Consider the following 26,078-nt stretch of genomic DNA (forward strand, 5'->3'; position numbering starts at 1 on the left):
AGGCCCAGGAAGAAGGCCAGTGGGGCTGGAGCTTGGAGAGTGAGAGGAGATGAAGGTTTGGCAGAGGCTGGATTCTAAGGGCTTGTGGGTCACGGTAAGGCCTTTGATTTTAACCCGAAGAGCAAGAGGGATGCCACTGAATGATTCCAAGTTAATGGGTGGAGGTTGGAGGAGATGCTCGGCTGGATTTACACTTTGAAAAGACTGCTCTGGCTTTCGAGCAGAAATGGAGAGAGGAACGGATGGGGTGGGGGGAGCGTACGAGGAGGAGCTGGTTATTGCCGTAGCCCAGGCCACAGATGCTGGAGCGTGGGGAGGAGGATGGCGCAAGGATGTGTGAAGCTTCAGGGGGGGGTCTAGCGCCAGGGCCGCCAACCCCACCTCGCCCCTGCACACCGGGTCCAGGTCAACCTTTCTGCCTGGGACTCTCGTGGGGACAGAGGAGGTGCTGTCAGCAAATCTTTGAAGAAACGGCTCTGGGGCAGTGGGGTTTCAGAGAGGGTCCAGCACTCGGGGGTTCTGCTCCGACCGGGCTTGGAGAGGCGGGGACGAACCCGACCTGGCTCCTGTCCTCCGAAGCCGCAGTTCTCCCAGTGCCGAGATCAGGCGCCCCAGCGGGCCGTGGGCAGAGCGGGGGTGGAGTGTGTGTGTGGGGGGCTCTGCTGCCCCTCCTCAGCCTGCAGAATGGCCCGGCCCCCCGGGAGGCCGGGCACCCACCTCACACTTCCATCTTCTATCTTGGGAAGCAAATGGCAATTTTGACATAGACTTGGGACTCGAGCCACTGCCTGTGTAAATATCATGGAAGTTTAGTGAAAGTATCCTATTTTCCTTCTAGGCAGGGCTGGGGGTGAACTTTCTCTTCCCTTCCCTCCCTGGGAATGGGGGCTCAGGGGACAAAGAGTTTGCGTGAGCCACCTCAGAAGAAGTCCCCCGGCAGGGACCCTTGTAGCCGGGCGGGCGCTGAGCTGGGCAGGGCCAGTCACAGCTGGTTCCAAAAGGTCTGACCAGTTTAAAGAGGTCGCGTCTAGCTAGAATGAGTCTGAACTGATCTGAGTAGGTGTTGGCAAGTGAGAATCGCACACAGCATTGATAACTGGTCCGAGCTGGTTCAAACGACTCTGTGCTGGGCGGAACCACTTGGAACCTCGTTCCTGAATCAGGCCCACACACTTAGAACTGTGTGATGCACGTAACACCAACCACAGGGGTCGGAATTCACTGGCCTGTTCCGAGCCATGCTGAGCTGCTCTGGGTGCCTCCCTCCTTTTTTGAGTTATCATCCTCATGTGTCTGTGTACGTATATGTGTGTGGTGTGTGCATATCTGCACATACATGTGCATGCACATGTGAGTGGATGAGGGTGCATGTGTGTGGACATAGCCGTGCATACATATGAGTGTGTCAACATGCATGCGAATGTGTGTATTCCTGCATGATTCCTGTGCAGGTATTTGTGCATACAGATGCATGTGTGCATATGTGTGATTGTGTGTATATGGGTTTGTGTGTATGTGTGCACATGTTGTACGTGTGTGTGTGTTGAGACATTCTGCCCCTTTGGCCTCTAACTTCCTGGAGGCTGCGCACAGCCAGGACACGCCCATTGACCACACTTAGTTCTCCGTCCAGACAACTGGCAGAAGGGTTTGCTCCGGGCCCTTCTCAGTCCTGCCATCTCCTTCCCCTCGGGAAGGAGACATGAAGCCGCTCTGCCCGGCTCACTCAGGGCTGGCCTGGAGGGAGCCCTGCCAGGAAGCGAAGAGTCCCCATGGCCCTGAGAAGGGGCCCCAGCCAGGGCAGCCTCAGCCGGGCCCCAGGGGCTCTGACACAGGGCTCAGTCCAGTTTTAGGATCCATCCCATAGAGTGACCTCAGCCCTTTCCAAGCAGCCGGTGTACCTGCATCACGGTGTATTCCGGAAATGTATTGGAACTACAGATATTCTGGAGTAGTGCGGGTAAGACAATGACTGGATATCAGGGACTGTGATTCCCAGAGCTCTGAGTTGTGTTCAGAAAACGGGTCCCATCCAATTCCTGAAAAGCCTCAGGAGATGAATTTTTACCAAAGTTCTCCTTTCTAGCACAGCCTGATTTCTCCGAGGCACACCTATATAATTTTTTAGTCTGTATTCGTCCAAAAACGTCCTTAGGGAGTTTCTCCTCAACAAGGCTAAGCTGACCTAGAGATGGCTTCCCAGCTGGGTCCAGCCTCCCTCTACATGCGCTCCAGCTCCCAGCTGCCACCGAGCCTCGTGGGCCCGGAGCCCAGGGCACGTGCTGCACCCTCTGCCTGGAGCACCTCCTCCTCCCTCCGCCACCCTCCCCCTGCTGACTCGCGCAGTCCTCGGCTCCCAGCTCAAGCACCACTCACTTCCTCTGGAAGCTTCCTGACCCTCCGTGATTCATCGTATCACACTTTTGTGGGAAAGTGACTATTTTATGAATGTGTGCACATGACAGCACTGTAAGCTTAATCTTTTCACATAGCTAACCAGATATCACCTAGGACAGGGGGGTTTTCGGTTAGTGAAGTTGTGAGTTTATAAAACAATCATGCATAAACTACAGGATTCCCATACACCACCCCACAACACCCTGCTTTGGCATGGAATATGTTATTACTGATGACAACACTTTTTTAATAATTGAACTACTTTTTAACAGTAGTTACCTTTGTTACGACTGATGACAGATTATTAAAATAGTTCTATGTATTGTCCATTATTTACATTAGGAGTATTTTGTTTCCCGTATATCACGTGATTATTATACCACCTTGTATTAGTCTCCTACATTTGTTTTAATTCATGAAAGAACACTCTTATACTTGTACCATTACCGATAGTCCATTGTCTAAGATAAAGTTCACTGAGTTGCACAGTTCTAGGTTTTAACTTTTAATTTTTTCTAGTGATATATTTATATCTATGTCTACATCTATGTCTATAGCTGTATCACCTGTACCCTACAGTTTCCTCTTTAAACACAGCCACCTGTTCAGTGCTCCTGACTCCACTCACATTGATGGGCTGCCGTCACCACCCCCGTTCCCAGCCTCTCCCACCAGCACTGCTGGCTTTCGGGTGGCGGCAGCCCTGTTGCGGGGTCTCTCCTGTGCGGTGGGGGAGGCTGGACAGCTTCCCTGGCCTCTACCTGCCAGCTGCCAGAGGCACCTCTCAGCTGAACCACCAAAAATGTCTCCAGATATTGCCAAATGTCCCCTGGCCAGCAAAACTGCCCCTGGTCCAAAACCGGTGACTCAGAAGAGACGTTTGTAAAAAGCTCAGGGTTTCCAGGGCAGGCTGCCTCAGAGCTCTTTTGCTGAAGCACCAGCCTCTTTCTAGACTGGCACCATCCAATACAAATATAATGTGAGCCACATGCGGAATTTAAAATGTCCTGGCAGCCTTAGGTTTAAAAAGTAGGAAAAAAAAAAAAAAGAAAATGATGAAATCAATTTTAGCAATATGCTTTCTTTAACCCAATATATCCAAAATACTAACATTTCAGCAAAGAATCAGTATAAAACAGTTGTGACTTATTTGACATTCTACTTTTGGACGAAATGTTCATTCAACGCTCTACTTTTGGACTGAATGTTCACAATCTGGAGTGCATTCTTCTCAGTGTGGACGAGCCACATGCCAAGTGCGCAGCAGGCACGTGGGGCTCTGGCTGCCGTGCGGGACGGCACGGTTCCAGAACGGGGGTGAGACGGCTGGCCCCCCGCCCCAGCATGGCCAGGACACGCCGCTTGCCACAGCAGAGCCACTACCTGGGGTCTCCCCTGGCAGGCCCATTTGGAGGCGCCAAGCCCCTCTCTGCCCATGGAGGGTCAGATCTCAGCTTGCTGGGAGGGGTCCCCTCGGCTCGACACCAGAACACACTCGTACCCATCAGCAGAGCCCACAGGTCAGTCCTTCTCGACGGGTCTGGGGAACTGCTGACCACAGTCTGGAGGGCCGGTCCCTTCTCCCTAAGCTCAGGGAAAGTCGTCCAAGTGGACGCGGCGTGCTAACGAGACAATGTGCTCCTTGTGAGTTCACAGCACCCGGAGAGTTCACACTCATCTTCCCCGCTCCCCAGACGGACTGCCCACCTCCAACACGCCCTCCCTGCTTACAAGGGGACACTCAGCCCTCCCCAAACACTGGCTACCTGAAGAGACACCTTCTGTTCTGTTTTTTTGAAAAGTGGATGCTCTCATCCCAAATGACAAGCCCTGGCCAGGAAGCCGCTGCCCTGAGAGAAGCTGTCCCTCGCCCTCCAGTGGCCGTGCCCCCAGGACCCTCCCGTGGATCACCGCCAGGCTGGGGCACCTGCCGGCCCCGCAGGGCAATCCCCACCAGGTCTCCAGACGCCCAGCTCTTACTTGCCCCCCATGCTTCCCCATCTCCCCTTCCCGCTTCTGGAGCCCAGCGGCTTCCTGGGAGCACTCTCCAGTGTGGGAGTACCCGCCTGCCTGAGGAGCTGCCTCCTGCAGCCCTGGCGGGCCCTGCAGGCTCTGCGGAGAAGCCCTGGGGCCACTGCTCCGAGGGCGCACACTGGGACGGGGTTATCTGGAGAAACCACTGCGTGCCTTGTCAGGGAGGGCCATCGGTGCTTGGCTGTTGGAGCAAAGCTTGATCATTTCCCTTTGGCCAAAGAAACAAAAATTTCCCATAGTTGTCCCCTGGTCACTTGGAGCAACCGAGGGGCTCTCACCCGCCCTGGGGTGAGTCTGCACGCCCGCCGCGGGCACCAAGAGCGCCACCGCGCTGCCACAATCTCAGGTCCGGGCGGCCTCTGACCCGGCCGCCTCGCTAGGAAGCCCACGGCAGCCACGAGGCTGCCCACCGGTCGGCGGCGACAGCCCCGGCGCCCACCCCACCCGCCACCTGCCTGAGGCGCGCTGAGTGTCTGCGCGCTTTGCCCAAGTCACGCGCTGCCGGCGGAGACCCTGGCAAGGCAAGTCGGACTTACCCCTCCTGGCCTGCCTGATCTTGGGGCTCAGCATGCTCCCGCACCCGAGGCGCCGGGCCGCTCATGCTGCCACGCGCTTCCCGCTCCTCGGCCTCTCGCCCATCGCTCCTCACGCCCCGCCGGGGCCCTCCCGGCCGCCGGCGTCCCCCGCCACGCCGCCTCGGCTCGCTCTCCCGGCTCCGGAAGGCCGGCTTGCCTGGGACTGAATAAACCTCGATGCATTATTTATCCATCCCCGAATTAATTCCCAGCCCAGCGAACCAGTAAGTGCCCCTGTGATCACTGCTGATAAATCAGCGGGCGCGGCTGGCGCGGCTCTTCCGCCGCCGCCCGGGGCGCACGTGGTGCGGGCCACGCCGGGAGGGGCGCGGCCGGGGGCGGGGGCGAGGGGGCGGAGGGGGCCGGGGCGGGGCGAGCGCGGGGAGGGCGGGGCGCGCGGGCCCGCAGGGCACCCGACCGTCCCGCGAGCGAGCCTCGGGGCCCTGCGGGGTGCGCGCCTGCCCAGGCGCCGGAGAGGTGGGGGACGGTCCCCCTGGCGAGGGAGCCCTCCAGGCCCTGGCCCGATGCGACGGCGGGCCGCCTGAAAAGCGCACTGCTCCAAGTGCTGGGAGAAGGGGTGTCTTAAAGGACACTGCAGCCCCGGCGGTGCTCAGCGCCTCTAGGGACTTGACCGGCAGACAGGCGCCTGGGAGGGATGTCAACTCTTTCCGTCGCCCTTTGCTGAGGTTTTTTTGTTTTTTGTTTTTTATAAATACTAGCATTCCCAAAGGGTGTGTATTGGAATTTTCAGGGCTCCGCCTCAAGGGCATAAAAATTGCCCAAGAAATGCAGTCGCAGTGACAGCTCCGTTCAGTAGGCAGCTGGCACGTGTCAAGGCCGGAGGCAGACGCTTTATATGGAACATCTCACCTAATGCTCAGACTCACCTGGCAGGTGCCCTCACACTGCGCAGACCAGACGCGCTGACACCTGCCCCGAGCCCCCGCAGGCAGAGCCATGCACTAGCATGGGGAACCCAGGGCTGTGTCTGCAGACTGTGCTTTTCTGGGGTGGCAGTCTCCCTAAATACCCAAGCCCCAACCGTTTCATGCTGACCACTCCCTGATGGGCTGGAGTGGGGCCCCCACTTGCCCCCCTGAGTCATATGAGCTGGAGCGAGCGTTTTTGATCCTGAATGGAATTCGAGTCATCTCTACTTAGTTCATTATGTTAAAACGAGAATTAACATAAAGGCAAAGAGACTACAGTTTCCCCGGGTGCTGGTGGGGGTGGGGAATGGCACTCCATGCTGAATGGGCACAGTTTTTGTTTGGGGTGATGGAGAAGTTTGGAGATGAAGGGTGATGAGTGTTGTGAGTGTAATTTACCGCACCGGACTGTAAGTGGAGAAAATGGGAAATTTTAGGGTGCATATATGTTACCAGAAGAAAAAGAAAAAAACCATAGAACTGTACAACAAAAACGAATGTAAACTATGGACTATAGTTAATAGTATAATTATAATATTGTTTCATCAATTGTGACAAAAGGTACCACACTAACCACACTACTGCAAAATGTTAGTAATAGGGAAAATTGTATGTGAGAGTGTGTAGATAGAAACTGTACTTTCTGCATGATTTTCCTATAAACCTACAAGTGTTCTAATGAAAAAAAATAAGTAAATGAATAAAAGGGAAAAAAGTAAAAAGAGAAAAAGAATAAAAAATGCTGCTAGCCTTGACATAGCCCTGGAAGCTACTTCTGGACTCTGCCTTCCAACCACCCAGACCGGTGTGGCTAGGGGATCCCCACCTGGACAAGTTCTCTGACTCCCTCCTCTTCCTCTCCCCTCTGCTTTTAAAAGCTGTGGAATAACACGCACACAGAAAAGTGCCTAACCCATAGAAACCCACGTTCAAACCAGCCCCTGGGGAGGACAGATTCACCGGGATTATTTTCCAGGAACTCTCTGGGGGCAGAGTGGGCTACCTGCCTTCTGTAGGCTGGATCCGCGGCCTGGCTTTTTATGGGAGCATCCTATTAAATCGTTCAAACTGGCTCATCCGGTAGGTGTGATGGTCCCGTTTTACAGAGGGAGAAACTGAAGCCCGGGGAAGTTCAGGAGCTGTGCCCACTGGGCCACTCTGAATTTGCACCAGGTGCCTATGGGGGATGCAACTGTGGCCACGCCCAATCGGCCCCGAGAGGTTTAAACCCCACAGAGGTGGGGGGGGGACAGAAGTAGTTATTAATGAGCTATTTGCCTTTTTTTTTTTTTTGTACTACGTCTTTGGAAGTCAGTGGACTTCAGCAGATCTCAACCTTTCTGGTGCTCAGTGGCCACAGTAGCCTGTGACTACCTTATTTGGCAGTGTAGGTCTCTCTATATCAAAGGTGGTATTTAGAGCCCAAGGGAGGGCCAGACTTTCCAGAAGTAAAGAGGAGATTGGTTTACTGGTGGGAAAATGGCTTAGTCAAGTGCTGGAGAGGGAGACAGCAAAGGAAATAAAATTGCCATTTCCTGAGCAGCTACTCAGGCCGGGTACCGAGTGACTGGGTGGGAAGGGCCGCTGGCTCCCTAACCTACCCTCTGTCGCCTGAGCCCCCAGGGTTGTATGGGTGCCTATTCCCCTCCAGCAGCTGGATGGGAGGAGGTGACGCTACGTGGATCTGGAACCTGGCAGAGAGTCCACGGGGACATCAACAACCCCAAGACGGCTGCTGGAGGAACCCCAACCCCCAACACACACAGGCTAGAGTCTGCCACTCAGAACAAGATTTCCTCCAGAAGCCAGGAGGAGCCCTGGGTGTTCCCCAAGGACTTTATTACCACTGGGCCCCCTGGGGGATTGATGGGTGGGGTAACCAATCAAAACAGCAAACAGCTGGGACTCCTCCCCTGCCGTTAGCAAAGGGGCAAAATAATTAATGGTTTAAAAAGCAAGCACACAGCTCTCTTGCTCTCTTGCCTTCGCCCTGTCCCGGTGCTTGTCCTGCCTTCTGCGCCCTGCTCTCGCCACGTCCCCCGCATGGATCAACACGCAAGTAAACCTGGGCATTTATAATCTATAATGGGGGACTGTAGTCTGTGACTCAGCCCGCTTTATCACTTTTCACCCCCTTCCTCTCTACCTGGGACCATGCTGTTATTTTCTCCCATTTCTCATCCCTCCCTACCTTAATAACTTACTGACCTAACTCACCCGACATGCTCTTGAAATTCATTTCTGCAGCATAGCCGAGAACCTAGACAGACTCCAGTTACGGAGGGTCCCAAGGCAGGGGGAGGGGGGGCGCGTTGTAGACGCTAGAGATGATAAGAGTGGCGCTCGGCTGGAGAGGCTAGGGAGGAAGATCCACAGGACCTGGTGAGCCTGGGGCCAGGCTGAAGGGAGAGCGTGGGGAAGGGAGTAGGCCAAGTCAGCCCGCAGAAAGGAAGACTATCCCAGCGTGGCACTCAAGACCTGTCACAGTACTTCCATGCCCTCCTCTTGAACCCACCCCTGGCCGATGATCCACACAACCCTATGCACATGAGGGCCTGTGCACTCCCTTGGGCCTCTGTGCCCCAGTGCCTTTGCACACATAGTCCCTGCTCCTCTGTGCCCCGGTGCCTTTGCACGCGCAGTCCCTGCTCCTCTGTGCCCCGGTGCCTTTGCACACGTAGTCCCTGCTCCTCTGTGCCCCGGTGCCTTTGCACACGTAGTCCCTGCTCCTCTGTGCCCCGGTGCCTTTGCACACGTAGTCCCTGCTCCTCTGTGCCCCGGTGCCTTTGCACACGCATTTCCTGCTCCTCTGTGCCCCGGTGCCTTTGCACGCGCAGTTCCTGCTCCTCTGTGCCCCGGTGCCTTTGCACACGTAGTCCCTGCTCCTCTGTGCCCCGGTGCCTTTGCACACGTATTTCCTGCTCCTCTGTGCCCCGGTGCTTTTGCACGCGCAGTCCCTGCTCCTCTGTGCCCCGGTGCCTTTGCACGCGCAGTCCCTGCTCCTCTGTGCCCCGGTGCCTTTGCACACACATTTCCTGCTTCTCTGTGCCCCAGTGCCTTTGCAAGTGCAGTCCCTGCTCCTCTGTGCCCCGGTGCCTTTGCATGTGTAGTTTCCTGCTCCCGTGTGCCTCCGTGCCTTTGCACGTGCCCTTCCCTCTCTCTGGAAGGCTCTTCTCCATGCTGTTTCAGCGACACGAGCCCAGTCATAGTCTGAGCACTGCCCTCATGAGACAGTCCTGATTCCACCAGCAGAGGCCACAAAGTGCTCCCCCTGGACTCTTGTCTTTGTCCCCTAGTTTCCCTGATGTCCCTCCTGTCCCTAGGGGCCCTCAGGCCAGGAGTCCCGGGAGGAATATCAGCTTGACAGGCAGATCCAAGAAATGAAGGACAGAACTGGCTTCCTGTCTCTCTAGGGCCCTGGAGAGGCCTGGTCAGGCTGGGACGGAGGCCACCCAGGAGGAGGGGGTCACAGGCGGGGCCAGGGAAAGGCCTTGAGCAATCAGGAAGCCACCTGTGAGTAATGGCCTGGCGCTTCCTCCAAGTCCTGAGAACACCCTAGGGGCCCAGGCCGGGTCAGCTGACAGTTGTTTTGGTGAAAACTCACCCCCGGGTGCTCTTGCCCAGCAGCTGTTTCCCCCAGTGAAATTAAGTCACTGCTCCCGCCCGCTTTTCCTGGGATGGAGCTGGAATTGGAGGAAACCGCAGAGCCTCTGGGCTGAAACCCAGGAAGTCAAGCTGGGAAAGGGGTGGGCGCTTGTCCCTGGCTCGGTACCCCAGGGAGGGCTGGGAAGGGGCGGGCCAAGTAGCTCTTCCCCTCCGCCCTGCCCCCAGTGCTTCCCTGGATGACTTCCGGCCCCTCCCATCCTGACGTCTACAGCCCCTGCTCGCCAGGACCTGGGGGCCCTCTAGGTCCCTTTGGGGCTGCCCGAGGGTGGGGTGGGGACAAGAGCAGTCTCGAGAGTATCTGCCAGGGCCCCTGCAAATGCTCATTTGAAAAAAGAGCCCCCAGCCCTTCACTTACAGGTAGGAAGCCGTGACCATGGAGGGAGATCCCGGGCTGAGCAAGCAGGAGGCCTGGGCGAGCCACACACCCTGCGCCGCCCCGCTGGCTGCCAGGCTCCCGCAGCGGGTGTGTCGTTTCTTTCCATCTTTCCTTGTTTTCTAAGAGCCAAGCTGGGCTCTGTAGGGCACGTGGGGGGAGTGGAGAGAAGGATCCTCTGGGCAGCATCTGCTGGGAGGCACACCCGCTGGGGGACAGCCACCCCAACTGGCCAGGTTGGCCCAGGGTCAGGCTGCCTTTAAAACAGGGTATGGATTAGAGTGGACTTACTGACATTCTACTATGGAACACTGTGATTAGTAATGGAAGAAACTGTAGCACTGATGTGGAGAAAGTGGCCACGGTAGTTGGTGAGGGTAGGGAGAAGGAAGAAGAGCTGTGATGTGGGGCATTTTCAGGACTTGGAGTTGTCCTGGGTGGTACTGCAGGGACAGATGCTGGACATTGTGTGTCCTGCCATGGTCCACTGGGTGGACTGGGGGAGAGTGTAAACTACAATGTAAACCACTATCCATGTGGTGCAGCAGTGCTCCAAAATGTACTCACCAAGTGCAATGAAAGTGCCACAATGATGAAAGAGGTTGTTGATGTGGGAGGAGTGGGGGGTATATGGGGACCTCTTATATATTTTTAATGTAACATTTAAAAAAAAATAGAAAAAATATATAAATAAAAATAAAACCAGGTTCTTGACCTTGGCTGTACACTGGGGAGGTCTGCGGCTGACTCCGCACCCCCTCCTCAATCTAATTAGGCTAGGGTGTGCCCTGATCAAGAGAAGGTAAAAGCGCCTCAGGTGATGCAACCTGCAGCCAGGGCTAAAAAGCCCTGCTTCAGAAGATAACTGCCTGTGCCCACTGCGGGTGGTCTTTGCCACTTGCCACCCGAGGGAGGCTTCATCTCAGGGAGGGGCGCATTTGCCAATGGGCATCCCAGGGAGGAAGCGCCAAGGTGCCTCTGCCCGAGCCCCAACGAAAGGAGTTCCAGGCCATGCAGAACTTCAGGTGTTGCTGTCTAGGTTGTGCACTGCACAAAATCGTCTGGCAGAGGGGGCAGGGTTGGGCCCTGCAGGCAGAGACGGGCGCTCTAACACACGTGGCGGGGAGGCTGTTTTTTATCTGCACAATGGTGCGGTCTGGACGGCAGAGCCTTGCTTCCCTGTTCCAAAGGCTGCAGGGAGAACCAGAGGGAGCTCCTCCAGAGGGAGAGGGGAAAGCTCTGCTCTTGGCTCTACACCAGATGTCTGCCGGGGAGCGGTCAGCTTCAGGCCGCCTGCCGAGCGTGCTCTCTGTCCCACGCTCCAGCTCCCTAGCCCGGCCCTCGAGGCCTTCACGGGCAGCTCCGTGCTCCTCAGGCACCCTCTACCCAGCCCAGCGGCGTGCTGGTCCAGCCGGCTCGTCCCAGTGTGCGCGACAGCCGATGGCTACATTATCAGGCATTTGGCAAGCAAGTTATTTAACATGACATCCTCGGAAATTAGAAGACACAACCTTACAATTAAACAATGGTGAAGAAAAGGTAGTACGCTCTCACAGCATCACTCGCTGCTTATTTTACTACATTTTACACTTTAGCTATGATCTTAAGGCTACATACAGCTATTGTATCTGCAGCGTGGAAATACTGTACATCGGGCACATCGCTTTCCAAGTCAGGGACATGATGCGGTAGCTTGAGTTCAACCAAGGTGGGGGTCTTTACACCAAGGAAAACAGCAAATGCCACCAGCCAGGTTTCCTTCCCGAGAACCAGTTGTTAGGTGTCCCCCCCCACTCAGGCGAGCCCCATCACTGCGGACCACGGGCTGTGGGCAGAGAACGCTAGCGCTCTGCCCGAATCTCTTCTTTCCTTCTTCCTGGGTACACATGGATACTCTCCATTTCCGGATGTGAAACCTCTCCATGGAACCCCTCCACCTGATGCATCTCACGCCTGCCACCCTCTAATGGCTTGGAAGTTCATGGAGGGGACGACAGCCTCTGGCAGTCTGGATCCCTGAGTGACACCGTGGAGCCGAGCCCCCGCTGTCAACCCGGAAGCATCTTGGCTGGCCATGAGAGGGAGAAATAACCTTCTTCTGCACTGAGCCACGCGTATTTGGTCCTCTTTGCAACCTGCTATAGCCAACCTTCCCATCCCATATATCCTCCTCCTGCCTTCCTCTGCCTGCCAGGTTTTTAGGCATTCTTTGAGATCCTGTTTCATGGTTGCTTCCCTGCTCACTGCCCCACTCTTAGAGCGCGGCTCCTTTTGTAGCAACCTCATCTCCACACCTGGGGCCATAGGCGCCCTCTAAGGACCTGCCGCCCCACCTAGTGAAGGGCGCTGGAGGACCACGCACCCCTCCTGCCCCCTCGCCCATCAGTGAAATAGCAGCCGCAAACCAAGCTCACCCACACCCTGGGTTGAACGTCACATTTTCTCTAGATTTTTTTAAATTGCAAAATTGTGATGGATTCGTTGAAGGTGGATTTTTCTACCTCTTGGCGGCCCTGCGTTGCCAGTACTCTCAGGGCGTACCTGGTCTCACCCTTGGGCATATGGGCGCTGCTCACTGCTCGGCCCCTCAGGGCACAGCCTCTCTCCTGGCCCCCCAGCCCTGGCTCAGGCCTGTCGCCTTAGCCCTGAAGTCTGTCTCTGCCCTCTGGCCCAATGCCTCCGGCAGATGCTCGGTATGGCTTTGAATTTCAGGCATTTTTTCCCCACATTTTATTTATTTCCCCCTTCCTCCACCCTGCTGTTTTTGCTGTCTGTGTCCATTTGCTGTGTGATCTTCTGTACCTATTTTGCTTTCTGTCTTCTTGTTTTTTCTCCTCCAGGATTCACTGGGATTTGATCCTGGGGACCTCTGACGTGGAGAGAGGCTCCCTGTCACCTGCACCACCTCAGTTCCTCATCTCTGCTGTGCTTTACCTTGACTCTTCCCTTCCTCTCTCTTTTGTTGCGTCATCACCTTGCTGCATGACTCACTTGCATGGGCACTGGCTTACTGCGTGGGTAGCCAGCTTGCTGCGTGGGCGCTTGGCTCTCCATGCCAGCACTGGCTGGCCGCACAGGCACACTTTCTCTTTTTCTTTTTTACCAGGAGGCCCCAGGGATCGAACCCGGGTCCTCCCCCATGGTAGGTGGAAGCCCGATCACTTGAGCCATAACCGCTTCCCGTTTGAATCTCAGTTTGGGCCACCTGCTGCCGTCCGTGCACAGTCAACACCCCTCCCCCCCGGTGGGGTCCAGAGCCCTGGACTGCCCCTTCCCTGGGATCCTGGGCAGGCAGAAGGACAAAGATGTAGAATCCAGGCTCGGGCCTCAGAACCACCCCCCCGCCCGCCCATACCCATCTGGCTGGGAGGTCCTCCAGCTGTGAGCTGTAGCCAGGGGTGTTTTCCCTCGTGTCCTGCAGCACGTTCTGGGTGGAGAGGAGGTTTAGGGGCAGCGAGCCAACCAACGCTGTGGCCCGTGTCACAGTTGCCATTTAAGGCGGCAGCAGCCAAGCATCGTGTCTGCTGTGGGCGCTGGGGCTGGGTATTTACACCTGCTCAGGAAAGGCAGGCAGCAGCAGATGGGAGCGACGGAGCGGCGTGCAAACCTGCTCTCATCTGCCAGGCCAGCCGGGAGCTGTGAAGCCGATGCCCAGCAGAGGAGGGGTGGGGTGGCCAGTGCTGCCCCACGGAGCCTCCCCGAGGAGGGCGTTGGCTGCAGAGCTGGGGCGGGCTGGAAAGGGCTGGAAGCTGACCCCGCTGCTCACAGCTGAGCCTGGAGCCCTTTCTTCAAGGGGCTCTGAGCGAGTCTCCCACCAGTGGGTCCTCTGAGCTCACGGGCCTCGTGGTGAAGACTCTGGGAGCTTGAGGTCCAGACAAACGCTCACGCCTGGGAACCGGTGCTCCACTTCACAAGCAGGTGCCGTTTCATCGAGGGGCTTTGGGATAAAGAACGTATCCAGCCTGACTGTCTTGCTGTGGGTTTCCCTGCAGAGGGACCTCCTCTTGGAGAGGGTGAGAAAGTGGCAGTGGGGCAGCGCTCTCTCCTGGGCCAGGCCGCTGCTGGGTTTCGGTTTCTGGCCGTCAAAGGCTGGGAGGAAAGACATCCCCGCTGCCGCGCCGTGGAGTCCAGTGCTCCTGGGTCCTGGGAGCGCACCAGTCCGAGGTTCCAAGAAGCTGTCACCCTCCCCCAGGAGCGGGTGTGCAGGACCCAGCGGTGAGGTCACCCCCAGCGACGGCCACGCTTACCCTCACACCTGTCCACCAAGGAAGTGGTTCTGAAATGACTTCTCCGCTCTTGAATTTAGGTAAAGAGCCAGACTTCAGAAAATGACAAATCACTATGTTGGTGAGTTTTGTAACAGCACTGAAAAAAAACTTCTCCCTTATGAAAACACCTGCTTGCTCTGGAACCAGCATGAGCTGGAACAGATGGAAAGAACGGAAGTTTCCCAGGCGCCTGTTCTCTCAACTGACACCTCTCCCTGCGGTCAAAACTCCTCCCCCTCCCCCCAGGCCCCCGGCTCCTCCACCTGTGCCTGGCCCAGCACCTCTGCCTGCTCCCTCATTTCCCTTCCTCCCAGCATCTTTCATTCCTCCCCCACTGGTTCTTTTCTTCAAGGGGACAAAGTTACTCAAGGCTCTCCTAATCTCAGAATGATCTCTTCCTTCTCCCGTTGATTCCTTGGGGCGGAACTTGCATCTGGCTGTAGCTCTCCAGCCATTTCTTGTTTGGAGGAACTGCCTGCTGCATGCACTCGGTGGGACGCCCCGACCTGCCAATCAGATGCCTCTGCCTGGATTTGAACTCAAATCTTGAGTGTCATGAAAAGCCCGAGAGGCGGCTGCATTTGACCTCGCAGTCCTGGCAGCAGGGGCAGTGCCTGCTGTGACGCCGGAGCTCCGTGACGTGGTGGAGACTTCCTGGAGAGCTGTGCTGCCCTGACCGTACTCTTTCTGCAAGAAGGTGATCCTTGGCCTTCTGGATTTTTGGCTCTATGGAATGACCAAAATTCCTGTTCATTTATTTCACCCTCATCTGTTTTAAAATCCAGTTCCTATCTGGATGCGTGTCTCTGGCCTTTGTGTAAGTGTCTGCTGCACACTGAGCGCCTTGCCTTAGGCTACACTCAACGACTCCACCCTTCTCTTCTGGCTTCCATTCCCCTCACAGTCAGGCTCCTCAATGCAGCCGTTTATACTCATTGCTACATATGGGCTTTGACCAACAAAGATCACCAAAGAGCACCTAGTTGCCAAATTCCATTACCCTTTCGCAGGGCTCTTCTATCTCGGACAACAAAATAGACAATCACGGAGATTATAAACTAGTAGGAAAATAGCTCTGAGCTCCTCAAACCAAGCAGGTTTCTCCATGGACTGCACTCATTTACTGTATCACTTGCTCTTCTTATTTTCTGGAGTCAAAATGGTGGCAACTTAAGCCAAATCCCAGTTGTCATTCTTACTGACAAGAATTCTTGCTAATTAATTAAAACCATTCTTGCTAATTAAACCCAGACTACACTTTATGGTCTCATGGACTTCCTCATCTGGTTTTGTCCATTGAGAGACATCCAAGTGGAGCTGTCGAAAAGAGACTTGGATCTAAGACTATTTTGCTCAGGGAGAGTCTTGACCTTGAGATATAACTTTGATAGACCATTGAGAGTAAGACAGGGAGAAAAGAGAGAGTCCAGGTTCAGACACAAGACTTTCCAGCACCTAATGATCATCGGGAGGAGAATTTCCCCACGGGAGCTAACAGGGAGAGGGTTGGAAGAAAGCCCAGGGAAGTGTGGTATTAGAGAAGTCAGGGCTGGCGGGTGTTTTCAGAAGGTGGTTCACTCTATGGAATGCTGATGGGTAGTTTAGAAAGTTGAGAAGGGAACAGTGTTCATTGGACAAGGAAAACAAGAGTTGTTTGTGACCTTAATAAGAGTAACTTCATCACAGAAGTGGAATAGGATGCTGAATTGGAGTAGATTAAAAAATCATTGGTAACTTCCAATTCTAGGAAAAATATGGGCTATATATCCCCCAAGTCCCTTGTGGAAAACAAACAAAAAAAAAAACTAAACATGCTGAAAATATAAAGTCCCCAACTTTAAAAATAAATAATTAAGAAATGACGTCAATGAAAAAGGTGGAATAAAGAACTCCAATGGTCCATCCCTCAATAAAAGCAATGAAAAGTTTGCAAAATCTGTCTGAATCAACTCTTTTGGAACTCTGGAAACCAGCCAAAATCTTGCAGCAACTAAGGGAATGTTTAATCAAGAAAACCCTGACTGAAATCAGGAAGAACAGTAAATTTTGTCTTGCTTTAACTTTTCCTGCTTCCATTCCCTGCTCTGCAGCTCAGGCGTATCCTTGAAACCAATAGCCCACATTCCCAGTATCAGTACTGGTACTGGAGGGAGCGGAATGGTCCTCACTCACAGAGAATTAAAATTGTTTTGACCTGACAGTGGCTCTCTGGAAGACTGACTCAAAAGACTTGCATTTATCTCATCTGACTTGGAACTCTTCAAGGGCTAAAGCAGTAAACAGCGGGTGATTGTTGAAAACATTACTAGGAAAATGTTTTAGTGGCTGCTGCATGAAGCAATGGATACAGTTGTAGCAAACAATAAAGGGGTGTGGGAGGAAAGGTTAGGGAATGATATGCTTTGGGGAATAAGGTCATTAAAAAATCTTGATAAATTTCTAGGACTCTAGAAAGGAATGTGCATGCTCAGGAAAGACCTGAGAAGGTCCTCAACTCTCAGTGATGGCTGACCTTCAGGTTCTGAGCAAGCAGGAAGCCAAGGCTAAGGCAGAGCTTTAAACTACCTGGCTGAATATTGAAAGTTGAAGGCATGTCCCCAAAACACACACACACGCGCACACACACACACAGAGTCCGTATGCAAAGCCTGGGAGATTTTTGTTATTGCTGTTGTTCCAGGTGCTTAAGGAAATTTCTGTCCAATCATTAGGTGATAATTAAGCTAATGGAGCAGATAATTCAGTGGTCCCACAAGGCAAAGAATACAAACTTTGCAAAATTAGTAAAAAAAGTCACTAAACAAACAACAACTACTACAAAAGGCAGCAGCAACAAACCCTGGGGAGGGTAGAAATACGATTTCTCTTCTCTTGCAGTTTTGCTACCCTCTCACAAAAAAGTTCATTTTATGCTACTATCTGGCAGTGTTTGAGGAGGATTCATCTTAATTCCTCTTCAAACATTTGGTTGAATTCAGCAATAAAGTGATCTGGCGCTGTGCCTTTCTTTTTGGGGAGGTTATTGATTACCGACTCAATCTTTTTACTTGTTCTAAATCTATTCAGACTTTATTTCTTCTTGCAACCGTTTTGATAGGTTGTGCCCATTTCATCTCGATTATCTAATTTGTTGGTGTTCGATTGTTTTTAATATTCTCTTATAATCCTTTTATTTTGGAAAGATCAGTAGGAATGTCTCTTACTTTCATTTCTGATTTTAGTTATTAGCATCTTCTCTCGTTTCCTTTGTCAGTCTAGGCAATGGTTTGTCAATTATATTGTCTTTTTAAGAGCCAATTTTCAGTTTCCTTGATTCACTCAATTATTTTTATTTTCTATTTTCTATTTCACTTATCTCCACTCTATTCTTTATTATTTCCTTCCTTCTAACTTTAGGTTTAGTTTTCTCATTTTTTTCTAGTTCTTTAAGATGTAGTTAGGTTACTTATTTGAAATATTTATTCTTTGTTAATGTAGGCATTTACAGCTATAAATTTCCCTCTCAGCACTCCCTTTGCTGCATCCCATAAGTTTTTGTAAGTTATGTTTTTGTTTATGTTCATCTTCAAGTATTTTCTAATTTCCCTGTGATTTCTTCTTTGACCAATTGGTTATTTATCAGACTGATATTTAGTTCCAAGGCACAATATTGCAAGGGTCCAGAGATTACCAAAAACCAGATCTTCCCTTTTGGCAAGGCCAAATTCTTTATCATGCAACTTCCTAACTCATTCTATCAGGGCACTGTAACAGTTTGGCACTGTCTGTACCCCAGAAAACATGTTCTTAAATCTAATACATTCCTGTGGGTGGAAATTCATTGTATATAGGGCCCTCTGATGAGGCTGCTTCAGGGAAGGTGTGGCCCAGCCCAATCAGGATGGGTCTTAATCCTATAACTGGAGTCCTTTATAAAAGAATGAAATTCAGATAGAGAAAGTGAAAGCCACAGGGAGCAAGGAGTTGAAATCAGCAGAACCAGGAAGAGAAGGGAGAGACCAGCAGATGCTGCCGTGTGCCTTGTCATGTGGCAGAGGAGCCAAGGATTGACAGCAGCCGGTCTTTGGGAAGAAAGCATTGCCTTGATGACACCGTAATTTGGACTTACTTTTAGCCTCCAATCCATAAGCTTATGAATTCCCATTGTTTAAGTTGACCCATTTCATGATATTTGCTTGACCAGCCCATGAAACTAAAACAGATTTTGGTACCAGGAGAGTGGGGTGCTGCTCTTGCAAATACCAAAAGTTGGAAACAGCTTTTAGAATTGGGTAATGAGTAGAGGCTGGAAAAATTGTGAGGTTCTTGATAGAAAAGACATAGATTACTCTGAAGAGCCCATTTGCAAAAATACAGATGCTAAAGGTACTTCCAATGAGGCCTTAGAAGAAAATGATGACTGGGTTATTGGAAATTGGAGGAAAGATGATCCTTGTTTTAAAGTGGAAGAGAACTTGGCAAAATTGAATTTGGATGTTGGATGGAAGGCAGAATGTCAGAGTGATGAACCTGGGTATTTAGCTGGGGAGAAATTTCCAAATTAAATGTGGAAAGCGAACCCTGGTTTCTCCTCACATTTTACAGTGAAATGTGAGAGAAAAGGGATAAACTGGGAACTGAACTCCTAGGCATGAAGAAACCAGAAATTGATGGTTTGGAAATGTCTGAGTTTCTGGAAAGGGAGTCCCCAAAGAATAGTGGACCATGTGAGGGTTTAACTGAACATGGATCCAGCCAGTCATTTCAGTGCATCAGTATAAGAGATGCAGTTATTCAGAAAGGATTTGTGGAAAGACCCACAGTCTGATGGTTTGGACCCCTGTGTACTACATGCAAAACTGGCAAGTTTTATTTTTGTGAGATCTGTATGAACTGAACCAGTGCTAGTCTGGATTAAAGAGACAGAAAAGGGACAGAAGGAAGGAAAGGTCCCTTCAAGGGCAGAACCATGGATTGAAGATTGAAGACATCTTCTCAGGCCAAGAGAGGGGTCCAGTCACATGCATGGAGTGGAAAGGGTGAGTGTGCCTCAGTGCTTTCACTTGGTTGTTCAGGAAGAGTGCTATCATCCCAGTGTTATCAGAGGTTGCAGCCTGTGCCCTGGAGGTTTTGGAGAGTCTGGCCACCACCCCAGTTTTCTCAGAGGGTAGAACCTCTTCCCGAGGGATTATGGAAAGTCTGGCCACCATCTCCATGCTTGAAGAGGGTGGAGCCTTCATCCTAGTGTTTGGGAAGAGCGTGGCTGCTGCATAAGCACCTGGAAGGATTAAGGCTGCCGCTGGATTTTGGAATTGGGACCAGTTTTCCTTCCAATTCTCCCTATGGGAATGGGAATGTTTAACCTATGATTGTCCCTCTACTGCATATTGGAAACAGATAACTTGTTCTCTAGGTTTTACAGGGCCACAGACGGAGGGGAATTTTGCCCCAGGGCATACCACCCTTACAACCAGTTTCGATGAGACTTTCTACTAAGCATTGTATCTGAAATGACTTAAAGCTTTGGGTATATTGTGATGAAATGGATGAATTTTGTATATAGAAAACATGTCTTTTGGGGGGTCCAGAGGGTGGAGTGTGGTGGTTGGAAGCTGTATGTACCTAAGAAAAACATGCTCTTAAACTTAATCCATTCATGTGAATGTAAACCCATTGTAAGTGTGAGAGATGTTTTGATGAGACTTCTTCAGTTAAGGTGTGACCTATCTCATTCAGGTTGGGCCTTAATCCTATTACTGTACTCCTTCAGAAAAGAATGAAATTCAGACAGAGAGAGAGAAAGAGAAAAAAAGGCTTAGAAGCAAGAGGCTGAGGTCAATAAAATCCAGAAAAGAAAGGAGAGGTGCCACTATGTGCCTTGTTGTATGGCAGAGGAACCAAGGATCACTGGCAGCTGATCCTTGGGAACAAAGCATCACCTGGAAAATGCCTTGGTTTAGAAATTTTCATGGGCTAATGAAATTCCCGTTGTTTAAGCCAACCCATTTCATGGTATTTGCTTGGCACAGCCAGAGAAACTAAAACAGGCAGTAATCCCTGATACCAAGGACAGTGAAAGACATCACAGAAAAGGAAATTATAGACTAATAGTCCTTATGAATATAGACCCAAATATCCTAGACAAAATACTAGCAAATTGAATTCTTTTTTTTTTAAAGATTAATCAATTTATTTCTCTCCCCGCCCCCCCCCCCCCACGTTGTCTGTTCTCTGTGTCTATTTGCTGCATGTTCTTTGTCTGCTTCTGTTGTTAGCGGTACAGGAATCTGTGTTTCTTTTTGTTGCATCATCTTGTTGTGTCAACTCTCCATGTGTGCGGCACCCTTCCTGGGCAGGCTGCACTTTCTTTCATGCTGGGCGGCTCTCCTTACAGGGCGCACTCCTTGCGCGTGGGGCTCCCCTACGCAGGGACGCCCCTGCGTGGCAGGGCACTCCTTGCATGCATCAGCACTGTGTGTGGGCCAGCTCTACATAAGTCAAGGAGGCCCGGGGTTTGAACCGTGGACCTCCCATGTGGTAGACAGATGCCCTAACCACTGGGCCAAGTCTGCCGCCACAAATTGAATTCTGACGCATATTAAAAGGATTATACACCATTTCGGTAATGCAAGGATGGTTCAACATAAGAAAATCAATCACTGTATTACATAATATTAAGAGAGTGAAGGAAAAGAACCATATAATCATCTCAACAAATGGAGGAAAAGCATTTTGCAAAATTTAATACCCTGGGAGTGGATGTGGCTCATGTGGTTGAATGCCTGCTTTCCACATGGGGGAGGGGGGGGTCCCAGGTTTGGTTCCCAGTGACTCCTAAAAACAAACAAAAATAACAACAACAAGCAAACAAATGGAAAAACCAACTCGGGGAGCCAATTTGGCTCTGTGGTTGAGCACCGGTTTCCCACATACAAGGTCCTGGGTTCAATCCCTGGCCCTGGTACTTCAAAAAAAAACCCAAAAATTAATATACCCTTTCATGAGAAAACACTCAACAAACTAGGAAATGAGGGAACTTCCTGAACCCAAAAAAAGGTATCTATGAAAAACCAACAGCTAACATTTTTTAATGTGGAAAGCAAGGTTTTTCCTTAAGATCAGGAACAAGTCAAGGATATCTGCTCTCACATCTTCTAGTCAACATTGGACTGGAGGTTCTAGTCATGACAATTAGGCAAGGAAAGGGAAAAAAGGCATCTTGGTTGGAAAGGAAATAGTAAGAATATCTCCATTTGTCGATGATATTGTATATGTAGAAAATCATAAAGAATTAACAAAAAAACCCTTAGAGGTATAAACAAGGTAGTCAAAGTTGCAGGATATAAGATCAATATATAAAACTCAGTTGCATTTCCATACATTATCAATGAACAATCTGAAAATGAAATTAAGAAAAATCCATTCACAATAGCATCAAAAAGAATAAAACACTTAGGAGTAAATTGAATCAAGAAAGTGTAGTACTTGTACCCTGAAAACTATAAAACATTGTTGAAAGTGTTCAGCAGCCAGATATTGAGATGATCAATCAGGACAATGAGCCAAACTAAAAGTAACAATAAAGCATTTATTTACTTTCAGTGGCAGTGCAAGTAAGAGGCAAAAAGACATGAGAAGAAGCTCAACATCATTGGTCATTAGAGAAGTGCAACTCAAAACACAAAAAGATACCACTTCACATGCACTAGGATGGCTACAATAATAATTTTTAAAATAAGGGAAAACAACAAGTTTTGGTGAAGATGTGGAGAAAGTGTTGGTGGAAATGTAAAAGGTGCAGCTGCTATGGAAAACAGTTTGGCAGTTTTTCATAAAGTTAAACATAGAGTTACCATTTGCTCTAGCAATTCCATACCTAGATATATACCTGAGAGTATTCAAAATAGGTGTTCATGCAAAAACATGTTTATAGCAGCACTATTCATAATAGCCAAAAAGTAGAAACAACTCAAATGTCCATCAACTGATGAACGGGTAAACAAAATGTATACCAGACTGTATTAGTCAACCAAAGGGGTGCTGAGGCAAAGTACTAGAAATCTATTGGCTTTTATAAAGGGTATTTATTTGGGGTCAATGCTTATAGTTACAGGTCCCTAAAGAGTCCATTTCAAGGTTGATTTCTCACCAAAGTCAGTTGCCATGTGTTGAAGCAAGATGGCGGGCAATGTCTGCCTGGTCTCTCCTTTCTTCTTCCTCTTAAGGTCCAGCTTATTCTGATCTCGGTTGTAGGCTGGCATAGGACTTGTCTCTCAGGGCCTCCTATATCAGTCTGGAACAGGGCTCCTTTTTCAGGCCTTATCAGCTGCTTAGCTTCTCTGTCCTCTTCAGCTGTAAATTATTAGGCAAATGGCTCATCTCTCTTCCTGGGGCTGCAGGATCAAAGTTCTCTCCTCTTCCGTGTCTATGGAGCTCTCTCTCCTCCCGTGTCTTCTTCTGTGTGTCTTCTTGAGTGAGTGTCCATTTCTATCAGCCCACCAAGAGGGTGGGGACTCAATCCTGAGTCATACTCTACCGACATGGTTGAATCAAAGCCTTAATCTTCTATCAAGTAAATTTAAAACCTTTGAATTTAATGCAATCAAAGGGTATAACACCCGGAGGAACAGATCAGCTTACAAACATGATTTTTCTCTTTTTTTGGGTGCATAATAATAATACCAAATTGCCACACAGACAATGAACTATAATTCAGCCATAAAAAGGAATGAGGTAGTGAAATCTACTACAACATGGATGGACCTTGAAGCCATCAGGTTGAGTGAAACAAGCCAGACACAAAAAGACAAATACTGTATGGTTACATTTATATGAAATATCCAGAATAGGAAAATCCATAGAGACAGAAAGTAGTGCTTGCCAGAGGCTAGGGGAGGAGGGAATGGGTGTGATTAATGGGGTGCAGTTTATTTTTGGGGGTGATGAAAATGTTTTGGATTTAGGGGTAATGGATTCAAAACATTGTGAATAAACTAACAACCACTGAAGTGTACGCTTTACAATGCGTAAACTGGTGAATTTTCTATAAGTGAAGTTTATCTCAGTTAAAAAATAAAATAAATTATTGAATTCTCAAGAGGGTAAGAAAAATCCTTAAAGGTCAAAAACAATGAGAAAGCACTAATATACAAAGGGAAGTACAAGCTAATTTGGCAGCTGCTCTGAGGACAACCACCAATCCTGACTTAAAATTTTGGTTTTAACCAGTCCATTCATGGAGGAGATGAGGTAAATCTTAAAGCAGATTCAAGAAGCCACCACATAAAGCCAGGAAAAGCACAGGGTGACACCCCTGGGTGATGCATGAAGCAGAAAAATTCCACCCTCACAAAGGGAGGCAGTGAAAAACTTGTCTCTCATAGCCGTAGCTCTGGATGTAAGGATGTGGATGAAAATGTCTTCCCTGAGGAATTATGATCACAAGACAACTCTTACACATATTGGAGTATGCATTCAAACTATCTGTGTGGTCCAGAATATCTCAAGCCAAGGAGATAATTAAAAGTGTTCTCAGGTACCCAGAAGAAGCAAATGTAAATTATCTCCAGAAGAATGCCACTTAAACCTAGACCTCAAGATTTTTAACAAGCTCCTATAAACATGAGCTCTTATGTTTAGCTCGTATGACAGACATCGTCACAAAATATGCAGAAACATGTAGAGCCAAGGCAGTATAAGTTAAAGTCATCAGGAACAAAATCAGAACCACAGAAACATCATGCATTGAAATAAATGAGTATAGAATATTAAACTATGTTTAATATTTAAACAAATAAAAAGTAGGAAATCAAAAGTCAGATGAAGGATACAAGACTAATAGGGAGACTTGGGAAAGGAACGGACAACTTCTACAGGTAAAACAAATGCCAATAAAAATTTAATGCAATGGGAAGGTTAATTATCAAATTAGACATACCTGAATGAGAAGAAAGATCTGAAGAAATTTCCTAGAACACAGTAGAGAAAAACAAAGAGGTGGAAAAATGAAAGAGATATAGTAAAAAGGTCTAATTGAAGGAGATAATTAGAATCAAAAGAGGAACTATTGAAATATTAAGAATTTTCTGGGATTGAGAAAGAGAAATCCTCATAGGAAGCATAACATTCTGAACAGGATTAAAACAAATCCACAGCAGGGCACTTGTAGTTTAATTGAAGATCACCAAAGATGAAGAGAAGATCTTGAAAGCAGCTAGAAGGGATGACAAATGATGCCTGCAATTCTACATTTCTACTAAACTCATTTACCATAGCAAAATTAGAAACCAGAAGACATTGGGATAACTGTGATGGTCAGTCTTACATATCAATCAGGCTAGGGTATAGTACCCAGTTATTTAAGCAACCATTCATCTAGGTGAAGGCATTTAACATCTACAGTCAGTTGACTTTAAGTAAAGGAGATCACAGATTACCCTTGATAATAGGGGTAGGCTTCATCCAATCAGTTGAAGGCATTAAAAGGATAAAAACAGGTTTACTTGAGAAGAAACTCTGCCTTAAGATGGAAGACCCGAAAATGGAGTTTTTCAGCCTGTTTTCTGCCCTACAGATTTTGGACTTACCAGCCCCACAATTGTGTGAGCCAATTCCTTAACACAAGTATCTCTGGAGAACACTGACTGAAAAAATAACTTCAAAGTGAAAAAAACAGCTGTCAACTGTCTTCTAAAAATGATAATAAAATACGTTTGCAGACAAGCAAAACTGCTAAGAGCTAACACTTCATGACAAACAGACTTTCATTAGAGAAGAAAGCAAATGGTCCCAGAAAAAGCACCTGAGATATGAGAAGGAAAGAGAAAATAAAAAGGTAAGCTTGATGGTAAATCTAAACCAACAATTTGGTAAGTGGAATAAACCCCATCCTACTCCCCCAAATCTGTGAATATGTTACCTACCTGACATGACAAAAAGGGGATTCTGAAGATAAGATAAAGTTAAAGATCTTGAGATGGAAAGATTATCCTGGATTATCCAAGAGGACCTGATGTAATCACAACGGTCCTTATGAGAGGGACATCATCAGAGAAGGTGATGTGACAATGGAAGGACAAAGATAAAGAGAGAGTGAGAGGAGAAAGGAGAGATGGGGGGGTAGAGGGGGAGAGAGAGAGAGAGAGAGAGAGGTTTAAGCTTTGTAGATGTTACACTGTTGACTCTGAAGACAGAGGAAGGAGCCACCAGCCAAGGGATGCAGGCAGCCTGTAGGAGCTGGAGAGGCAAGGAAACAGATCTTTCCTAGAGCCTCTAAAGGGAATCTGCCCTGCTGGCACCTTGAGTTTATAGCCCAGTGAGACTGATTTTGGACTTCTGACCTCCAGAACTGTAAAACAATAAATAAACAACAATAGGAGACTGATACATGTCCTGTATAAGGCAATAATAACTATATCTAATGTATGAGACAAAATGCAAAGAGCTGATCCACGGTCTCATGGTGAGATGGCTATGGCATGATAGTTTGAAGCCAGGCAGGCTGACTCCTGCTTCTGAGCTCAGGACCCCTGATCTCCAGCTTGCTGTTCTACTTCCTCCTTCCACGGCTCCCACAGCCACTCCATGCCCCAAGATTCCCTGAGTGGGAAAAAAAGGACCAGTTGTGATATCTGACAGTGAGTGGATTTCAATAGGAGTGAGGTGGAAAATGTTAGAAGAAACAATAATATGATTTGTACTTAAATATTTTTCACAAGCCTGCCATATCTAAAATTTTCCTACCATTTTGAATACACAATCATTATTATCTACTTAAATTATTACATAAATAAGACCTAACCTAAGAAATTCAGTGTGTAATTGAGTAATTATTACAATTTAAATTACATATGAAACT

General features: G+C 49.3%; 1 protein-coding gene across 3 annotated transcripts in view; it reads right to left on the reverse strand.

Moving 5' to 3' along the window:
* ARHGAP22 (Rho GTPase activating protein 22) overlaps nucleotides 1-26,078 on the reverse strand; it is a 207,630-nt gene that overhangs the window by 144,296 nt on the left and 37,256 nt on the right. Inside the window, exon 1 of one of the 3 annotated variants that reach the window (XM_012523850.3) lies at nucleotides 4,968-5,294. The exons of the other annotated variants lie outside the window; for them this stretch is intronic. Coding sequence (XP_012379304.2) covers nucleotides 4,968-5,001 — 34 coding nt within the window. The 5' untranslated portion in view covers nucleotides 5,002-5,294. Of the gene's footprint in view, nucleotides 1-4,967; nucleotides 5,295-26,078 lie in introns of those variants that run through there. 3 annotated transcript variants of the gene reach the window in all.

The sequence above is a fragment of the Dasypus novemcinctus genome, chromosome 6 (genome assembly GCF_030445035.2).
Source record: "Dasypus novemcinctus isolate mDasNov1 chromosome 6, mDasNov1.1.hap2, whole genome shotgun sequence".
Taxonomy (NCBI): domain Eukaryota; kingdom Metazoa; phylum Chordata; class Mammalia; order Cingulata; family Dasypodidae; genus Dasypus; species Dasypus novemcinctus.